The 9,836-nt window shown below is 48.2% G+C and overlaps 1 protein-coding gene across 2 annotated transcripts in view; it reads right to left on the bottom strand.

Annotated features, from left to right (window-relative positions):
• Positions 1-4,249: 4,249 nt before the first annotated feature.
• Positions 4,250-9,836, bottom strand: part of HSP90AB1 (heat shock protein 90 alpha family class B member 1) — a 9,169-nt gene continuing 3,582 nt past the window's right edge. Inside the window, exons 5-12 of one of the 2 annotated variants that reach the window (XM_018572120.1) lie at positions 9,542-9,675; positions 7,928-8,233; positions 7,651-7,816; positions 7,117-7,307; positions 6,388-6,535; positions 6,031-6,299; positions 5,551-5,884; positions 4,250-4,894 (exon numbers count right to left, since the gene is read on the bottom strand). In XM_018572120.1, the coding sequence (XP_018427622.1) occupies positions 4,785-4,894; positions 5,551-5,884; positions 6,031-6,299; positions 6,388-6,535; positions 7,117-7,307; positions 7,651-7,816; positions 7,928-8,233; positions 9,542-9,675 (1,658 nt within the window). In that variant the 3' untranslated portion in view covers positions 4,250-4,784. The remainder of the gene's footprint in view (positions 4,895-5,550; positions 5,885-6,030; positions 6,300-6,387; positions 6,536-7,116; positions 7,308-7,650; positions 7,817-7,927; positions 8,234-9,541; positions 9,676-9,836) is intronic. The other variant, XM_018572121.1, reaches the window with a different exon arrangement.

Below are 9,836 nucleotides of genomic sequence, written 5' to 3'. Positions count from 1 at the left end.
CCCCCCCCCAGATGACCTTTTTATAGAGAACACCCCTCCTAGATGACCACTTTATAGAGAACACCCCTCCTAGATGACCACTTTATAGAGAGCACCCCTCCTAGATGACCACTTTATACAGAACACCCCTCCTAGATGACCTCTTTATAGATAACACCCCTCCTAGATGACCTCTTTATAGAGAACACCCCTCCTTGATGACCTCTTTATAGAGAACACCCCTCCTAGATGACCTCTTTATAGAGAACACCCCTCCTAGATGACCTCTTTATAGAGAACACCCCTCCTAGATGACCTCTTTATAGAGAACACCCCTCCTAGATGACCACTTTATAGAGAACACCCCTCCTAGATGACCTCTTTATAGAGAACATTCCTCTTAGAAGACGTTTTTGTGCAGGACACCCCCTTACAAGACCCTTTTATACAAAACTCTCCTCTCACAGCTTTCTGTGTTGCCAAGGTTTTCAGAATGGTGTAAATGGGAAGGTGAAGGCAGAGGGTGCCCTCTAATGGTTACAAGATGGTAGCTGCTCTCACCGTGTTATTGAGTACAGTGCTAAGAAACTGCAAAATAAAAATACACCGCCGCCTGGCATGCTGGAACTAGTAGTTCTTCTGTATAAAGGGGTCTTCTAGGAGGGGGGGGGTGTTCTGTATAAAGGGGTCTTCTAGGAGGGGGGGGGTGTTCTGTATAAAGGGGTCTTCTAGGAGGGGGGGGGTGTTCTGTATAAAGGGGTCTTCTAGGAGGGGGGGGGTGTTCTGTATAAAGGGGTCTTCTAGGAGGGGGGGGGTGTTCTGTATAAAGGGGTCTTCTAGGAGGGGGGGGGTGTTCTGTATAAAGGGGTCTTCTAGGAGGGGGGGGGTGTTCTGTATAAAGGGGTCTTCTAGGAGGGGGGGGGTGTTCTGTATAAAGGGGTCTTCTAGGAGGGGGGGGGTGTTCTGTATAAAGGGGTCTTCTAGGAGGGGGGGGGTGTTCTGTATAAAGGGGTCTTCTAGGAGGGGGTGTTCTGAATAAAGGGGTCTTCTAGGAGGGGGGGTTTTTTTTTATAAGGGGGTCTTCAAATACAGTGACTGCAGCCAGTCTGACCAACTTTTTTTATCACCTTGTTATCCTGCCAGTAACACTTCCTGTCATCGGGTGACAATACTCACCATACTATACCGACGGAGGAGCAACATTGTCAACCTGACAGGACTGCAGAATACGGTCCTTAGCTCCATCACATAGAAGTTGTTCTGTAGTTCACATATAGACCTGGGAAGGCCGATAACATTTTCTCAGATCTTAGTTTCAGGGATTACACAGGCGCTGCATTTCTCTACTCACATTACATCCCTTTTCTTGGAGTCCATTAAGGAGAAGTATGAGACGAGTGATTTTCACTTCATCATCCGTGACTGTCACTCACTGCTCCCTGCAGAGTTCCCCCTCCCCGCTCTGATCCTCCAGCGCTGACTTGCTGAACGGACGGGGGAAGGCACAGCTGGCTCTGCCTCTAGATAGGCAGAGCCAGCTGTCACTCACCCAGCTGGGTGGATCTCAACAGTAATGTCAGGATAAGTCCCGGCTGCGGCGTGTCAGTATACCGCGAGCTGTAGCTCCCTATATACTGAGCTTTGGGTGACGGGAGGACGCTAGTTTGTGTCCTCTCGTTACTCTTAGGAGAACTATGGGGAAAAGCCTGACCCCTTAGTTCTCCTTTTAAAGCATAGTCTATGAACTTCTTGGGGTACTGAATTTTGTCGCCGTTTCACAGACGCACACAATTTTTAACCCGGGCATGTTGGGTATCTATTTACTCGATTTAACCTCATCTGTTATATTTTAAATTGTATTTTTAGGCATTTAAGTGCATTTTTCACTAAATTTTCAGGTTTGATGAGAGGCGCTAGTATCGTGTAACATAAAAATTTGCGACCGCCACCATTTTATTCTACAGGGTCTCTGCTTTTAAAAAATATATAATGTTTGGGGGTTTTACATTACTTTCAGGCCTAAAATGTGGAATATAACATGGGTGCAAAAATTGGAAAAAAGCCTCGGTCATGAAGGGGTTATAGAACTACAAGGGGAGGGGCTTTTCACTCACCTCATAGCTGTAGCCGACCTGTGACAGACTGTCACAGGTCAGCTCAGTAGATCGGGAGGTGAGCGAACACATACCGTCGCACGCTCACTTCTCGATCACTGCAGAGAGCTGTGACAGGGGAGGGGCTTGATTCCCCCTCCAGCGCTGACTGGTGGAACAGACAGGGAGGGGGCGGGTACAGCTGGCTCTGCCTGTAGATAGGCAGAGCCTGCTGTCAGTCACGCAGCTGGGTGGATCTAGAAATAATTGTCGGGATCCGTTTCAGCTGCGGCGTCTCAGTATAGTATGAGCTACAGCTCGCGGTATACTGAGCCTAGGGTGACGGGAGGACGCTAGTTTGTGTCCTCCTGTTACCCTGACAACTATGGGGAAACACTGACCCCATAGCTCTCCTTTAAGGCACCCAGGTACAAGGAAAGGCATCAAGTAGACAGCTGGCAACCAAGCAGGGTCGAGTGGCTGGAGGTGAGGAGCGTCAATGTAGGCAGACAGGAGGAATGTACCGAAGGTCAAACTTCCATGCAAAACAGAACAGCAGCGAGGGAAACACTTCCTTGCCGCATTCTGAAGGTTCTCACTCATCCAAGGCATAGTATATCTGTAGAAAATAGACCTAAACCAACTGGACTTTCTGTATCTTTGACATTATCAGTCATCCGACTAGCTTCCAAAATGCCAGTCGGATGACTAGCAAAACGTGTAAGAAAAATATAGTTTGAGAACTATGGGGTCAAGGCTTTTCCCCATAGTTCTCCTTAGGGTAACGGGAGGACACAAACTAGCGTCCTCCCGTCACCCTAGGCTCAGTATACCGAGACACCGCAGCTGAAGCGGATCCCAACAACTGTGCCGGGATACGCCCTGCGTGACTGACAGCTATCTCTGCCTATCTAGTGGCAGAGCCAGCTGTACCCGCCCTCTCCCCCATCCGTTCCGCCAGTCAGCGCTGGAGGGGGAATCCAGCCCCTGCCGTGACAGGATCGTGAGGTGAGCGAACGCCGGTATGTGTTCTCTCACCTCCCGATCTACTGAGCCGACCTGTGGCAGTCTCATTGTCACAGGTCGGCTAGAACTATGAGGTGAGTTTAAAGCACTCGCCTCATAGTTCTCCTTTAAGTCCAGCGGTCTCCATGTATTTTCTGCAGATATTCCCGACGCTGTATTGTGGAAAACAGCGTTGAGCGTGCAAGCACGACACTGCACCCAGCGAATGACATCACTTACTCCCACATCACGGAACCCTTAGCATGGAGGAAATAGGGAATTTTAAAGGGCACCCAGCAACCCATGTCTGAGGTAGTAGCCAATGCTCAGCCCAATCACAGAGCGAGTCTTCAGAAGGAAGTGCTGATTGAATGCAGCTCCTCCAATGTGGATCCGTCTCAGCTGCGGCGGTCTCCGTATACCGCAAGCCGTAGCTCGTGGTATACTGAGCTTTGGGTGACGGAAGGACGCTAGTTTGTCCTCCCGCGACCCCGAGAACTATGGGGAAAAACACGGACCCCATAATTCTCTTTAAGGGCACATACACCGTATCCCAAGCTTGCACAGCGCAAGGGCACGTACACCATGTCCATGATTGCACAGCGCGAGGGCACGTACACCATGTCCATGATTGCACAGCGCGAGTGCACATACACCATGTCCATAATTGCACAGCGCGAGGGCACGTACACCATGTCCATGATTGCACAGCGCGATGGCACATACACCATGTCCATGATTGCACAGCGCGAGGGCACTTACACCATGTCCATGATTGCACAGCGCGAGGGCACGTACACCATGTCCATAATTGCACAGCGCGAGGGCACGTACACCATGTCCATGATTGCACAGCGCGAGTGCACATACACCATGTCCATAATTGCACAGCGCGAGGGCACGTACACCATGTCCATGATTGCACAGCGCGATGGCACATACACCATGTCCATGATTGCACAGCGCGAGGGCACGTACACCATGTCCATGATTGCACAGCGCGAGGGCACGTACACCATGTCCATAATTGCACAGCGCGAGGGCACGTACACCATGTCCAATAGTTTGTTGGCCAAACCAAGTACTTGTTAAACAGTTACTGGTCTCGTTGCATGAGCTGGACATGCATCACCCAGACTCTCCCATGGACAGCTTACAAGTGAAGCAGAGAACACTGTAAAAAGGACTTTATTTTGCATAATGAATATGATTACGAACGAAACAAAACTTACAAAATAAATTTGAACACAATTCTGACGTGACTGCAAAAAACATGAGCATTCTGGGACTTCCTGAGGGCACTGTGGGGGCAGCGAAGGACCAGGCACGGGCAATGGGAATGATAAGCTCTACAAATATACACAAATGATTGTCCTTTCTCCAGGACTTCATACACTGGCCGGGGAAAAAAAACAACAACATTCCAGCAGCTTATGAATCCAGTCGTGGGGACAAGTGCCGTGCCAGGTGGAGGGGCCACACATCCGGTGATGATCTGGGTGTACAACAGGGGCACAAGGTAAATTACAGCCCCCAACCCACACAGGGCATACTGCAGTGCAAATTAACCATGGGGTAGAGAAGGTTTAGCAGCCACTGTCCCTTTACACCCCCAGGAATGGGAATCAGTCTACAGTCTGAGTAGCAGGCTCCCCCGGAAGAGCATTCAGACACAGGGGGGTTGGGGTAAAGGAGGGAACAAGCACGTTAATCCACCTCCTCCATGCGGGATGCATCTTCCTCGCCCTCCAGAGGGGGGATATCGTCTGGTACAACTGCAGTGGTTTCCTCAATTGCAGGTTCATCTTCATCAATTCCTGCAAGAGTTCAGATGACAGCGGGGAGTCAAAGACACAGCAACCAATAACAGTCATCCTGCTACAGCAAACAGCCACCAAAAACATAGGGGGCCCCCCCAGCAACATTTAGCCATAATAGGTTAGTATGCACAGCACACATCATGAAAGTCTTGCCTACCAAAGCAATCCCCTCTAGTGCTGCAATGTCAGTGCATCATGGGAAGAGTCATGTATTCCTGGTTCAGATTTGTTCCACAGCAACTAAAAAAATGAGTCTGTACTCACATCAGGGGCCAGAGAACACATCGGCTTAGAAAATTGGACAGCATAGTTAAAGGGCAGAGCAGTTAAATTTTTAGACTGGACCCAGGTAGGGCACCATCACACAGCAAGGCAATTCTACCCAAAAGACAGGATCTTCCAAGTCTCCAGTGGGAATCAGATTCCTCTCACTGCTGCGCTCAGGCATCAGAGACCAAATGCTTCAATGTGCTACACAAGCTGCAAATGGCCAGCGGTCAGTTTCCTGCTCAGCAGGCATAATACTGGTCTAAGGAAGGTGCAGTCTGGAAGGGGCATCCTAACTTGCGACATGTGCTACCAATGCTAAAGAAAAAAAAAAAGTTTCCTAAAGTCAAATACTGGACTGTGACAGAACCGTCCCATCTACTCACCCAGGCCTAGCTTGATCATTCTGTAGATTCTGTTGGAATGTGTCTGGGGGTCATCCAGGGAGAATCCGGAGGACAGAAGAGCGGTCTCAAACAGCAACACCACCAGGTCCTTCACAGCCTTGTCATTCTTGTCAGCCTCAGCTTTCTGTCTCAGGGTCTCCACAATGGGGTGCTCGGGGTTGATCTCCAGGTGTTTCTTGGCCATCATGTAGCCCATGGTGGAGTTGTCCCGAAGAGCCTGGGCCTTCATGATACGCTCCATGTTGGCTGTCCAGCCATATGTACTGGTCACAATGCAGCAAGGGGAGGACACCAGGCGGTTTGAGACGGTTACCTTTCAGAGAAGGATTAAAAACGCGTTAGGAGTATGAAAGGCAGCCGAGCGCTAGAATAATGAGGTCTCTAGTCTGACATTGAACAAGAAGCATCTAAAAAATGTGCAAATCCAGCACAGAACATTGAAGCAGTTCTATTTCTCACCTTTTCCACTTTCTTGTCTAAGATTTCCTTCATCAGTTTGCACAGACCCTCAAACTTAGTCTTGTCCTCCTCCATCTTTTTCTTCTCCTCGTCATCTTCAGGAAGCTCCAGACCCTCCTTGGTCACAGAGACCAGAGTCTTGCCATCAAACTCCTTCAGCTGCTGTACACAGTACTCATCGATTGGCTCGGTCATGTACACAACCTCAAAGCCACGTTTCCTCACACGCTCCACAAAGGCAGAGTTGGCCACTTGTTCCTTGCTCTCCCCTGTGGGATCAGACACAGAAGTCAGCTTCCTATCCTCCTATATCCCCCCCATGTTTCCTCTACCACAATCACCCAGCACAAGTCTCACCAGTGATGTAGTAGATGCTCTTCTGAGTCTCCTTCATACGAGAGACATATTCTGTGAGGGAAGCCATCTCATCTCCAGTCTGAGAAGTGTGATACCTCAGGAGTTCTGACAGCCTCTTCCTGTTTGTAGAGTCTTCATGGATGCCCAGCTAGAAGAGGGGGAAACTTGTCAGACCAGCAGAAGAAGCCTAACCCTTCTCAATGACAGATATAAACCTACAGGCTGACGGAGGTCCGTGTAAAGATTTCACCATAGGCTGCTCATGGGAGAAATCCAATAAGAGGGGCAGGCCAAGGAGGAAAGAGCTAGATCATACTGGATGTCCTTCAGCCAGGAAATGACTGGCTCTGACTACAGCATGCAGTGACATCAGAGGAAGCCATTATAAATACAGAAGCCAGTACAACTGTGCAAGACTGAGGGGAAGGCCAGAGGTCAGACTGAAATGAAAACATTTAGCTCTACTTATAAATATAGAAACTGTAAGAAGTGAGAAGTCACTACTGCACCATGGGCAGAGCTAGTTATTCCCAGATCGCTATATATTGCTTACAATAGCAAAATCTGTATTAGAATTAAAAAAAATATTTAGACTTTAAAGAGGACTTCTGGTTCCTTGGTCTACAGAAGTGCAGGAAGGGACACTACTCCTCCCCACCTTCCAGTTGCATGCCGGGGTTCTAGAGATCAATGTGCGGCTCTGAAGCACAAACAGTGTCTCCAGCTCACCTTCAGATTCTTTGAGAAAGCCTCATAAAACTTCTTGAAGTTCTCCTTGTCCTCGGCCAGCTCAGTGAAGAGCTCTAGACATTTCTTCACCATATTCTTACGGATGACCTTGAGGATTTTACTTTGCTGCAGCATCTCTCGGGAGATGTTCAGAGGAAGGTCCTCTGAGTCCACCACACCACGGATGAAGTCTAAAATATAAAAAGATGGTTGGTTAGCATGGGATCTCCAAGAAAAGTGCACACTTCCTCCTCAGATGACAACCCTGCCGCACAACAGGCTTCAGTATTTTTCTAAGACAAGTCCCACCTCAAGTTACATCAAGTGCAAATTGCCCAACTGCTGCGTCCTCTATATCTTCACACCAAGTGACCTGGAATAGGCATGAGCATTTCCAGTGTCACAGGCTTGTTCCAGGTTGATCAAGGATGGCCACCTAGAGCATACACCTTAAAATAGCTTCCCTCATCTCAACCCTGAGAATTTCCATTAACCAAAGCAGATGGGACAGGGCAGCGCACACCGGACACTTACTCAGGTACTCTGGGATAAGCTCGTCACAGCTATCCATGATGAACACTCTGCGCACATAAAGCTTGATGTTGTTCTTTTTCTTCTTGTTCTCAAACAGGTCAAAAGGAGCACGGCGAGGAATGAAGAGGAGAGCCCGGAACTCCAACTGACCCTCCACAGAGAAGTGCTGGAGAAAGAATGGCAAGTTATCATTTCAATGCATTCTTAGAAGCATGGGTACAGGGGATGTGGACAGAACAAAGACCCCTTTTATTAATCCACCAACACAACTGCTCACCTTCACAGCCAGATGGTCCTCCCAATCGTTGGTCAAGCTCTTGTAGAACTCTCCATACTCTTCCTGGCTGATGTCATCGGGGTTGCGAGTCCAGATGGGTTTGGTCTTGTTCAGTTCCTCTTGATCGATATATTTCTCCTTAATCTTTTTGGTCTTTTTCTTTTTGTCCTTTGCTTCCTCTTCCTCATCGGAGCCCACATCCTCTATCTTAGGTTTGTCTTCAGTGGCTTCCTCATCCTTTTTCTCCTCTTCCTTCTCCTCCTCAGCCTCATCATCGCTGATCTCCTTGTCCCTTTCCTTCTCCAGCTACCAGGAAGAACACAAGCCATCACCAGAGTTACTCTGAACTCCCTATGCAGTCCCTGACCGAAATGTTATGAAGGATACCCCAAATGAAGACCAGTCACAAGGAAAGAGCTCTTCAGATGTTTGCAGCAATCTGCTCAACATTGATGTTCTCACCCTTCCTCTACCAACTACCCCCATTCCAGGCTCTAGAACAAAAGCTGGACCACCTTTAACCTGCCTAAGCCATGTGGAACACTTTACCCTTCAGCATCTTTTTAGGGGAAAGAACAGTGTTACATAGTTACATAGTATTTGAGGTTGAATAAAGACATTAGTCCATCAAGTCCAACCTATTAGGATCTCATTCTAGGAGTACCTGTACCCCTGTATATTACGGTCCCTTAAGAAATCGTCCAAAAGTTTCTTGAACAATTCCACATTCTTTGCTGAAATCACCGCCTGTGGCAATGAGTTCCAGACCCTAACTGATCTTACTGTGAAGAACCCCCTTCGCCCCTTGTGCTGGAATTTTTTTTCCACCAATTTTAGGTGGTGGCCTAGTTTTTGTAATGGAGTTAATTTTAAACAGTTTATCGCTAATGTTGCTGCCACCATTGAACATTTTGTACATGGAAATCATATCCCCCCTCAATCTCCTCACCTCTAATGTGAACATGTTTAAATTTAGTAGCCGCGTCTCGTAGCTCTGGTCCTCCATACCCCTAATTAGTTTGGTTGCCCTCCGCTGGACTTTTTCCAACTCAAGTGTTGGTGTTCTATGCCAAAATGTTATATACACCAGATGAATCTTCCTACATAGAGAAGTGACCTCCTACTGAAAGCCAACATCCTATACATGACAGAAGATCCCCTCCAAGGACCTCTGACTGGTTACATTGCGCAGTTGTGAACTGCCATAGAGGCGTTTTGCTGAAGATCGTTACAAAGCAATAGCTAGGAAATTTAGGGAAAGCAAAGTAACCATATAGAACAGCAGGGCCATGGAGTGAAAGCCTAGATCAAGGGAAGGCAATGGCACTCCCAGCTGTTGAACTACAATTCCCAAGAGGCACTGCAAGGCTGACAGTTAAAGGCATTATGAAATTTGCCGGAGTGCCAAGACTGCCGACCCCCGGCCTAGATCTACAAGCTTGCTCAATAGCAGGTCAGTTATAGGGCGAAGGTACGAGTTGCATGATTTGCTGTACTAGGAATGCGGCCATCACACGTTTCTACACTTTGTAAATCAAAAGTTTCCCAGCAACACTATACTGGCTGAGCGAGCTATACAGACAGATCAGGTGTAAGGTTTAAGAAGCTACTTACATAGAGTGTTATGGGATATCCAATGAACTGCGAATGTTTCTTCACAACCTCCTTCACCCTCTTCTCCTCCAGGTACTCGGTCTGGTCCTCCTTCAGGTGCAGGATGACTCTGGTGCCACGGCCAATACTTTCACCTGAGACAGGAAAGAGGCAGGTTAATGACAAGCTTCCAATTTCCAGCTGCCATTCTCCTAGTGCAAGGTACACAATGAAGAGTGGGCATGTGGTGGGATTCCAAGGCCGGTGTACTGTTCCATTACCAGTTCCCACTATGCAGGAACACCAAGCAAACACC

This window comes from Nanorana parkeri, unplaced genomic scaffold, assembly GCF_000935625.1.
Source record: "Nanorana parkeri isolate BGI_ZX_2015 unplaced genomic scaffold, ASM93562v1 scaffold1940, whole genome shotgun sequence".
Lineage (NCBI taxonomy): Eukaryota > Metazoa > Chordata > Amphibia > Anura > Dicroglossidae > Nanorana > Nanorana parkeri.
Note: the sequence above shows the minus strand (reverse complement) of the source record. Positions and strands in the feature narration are given on the sequence as shown.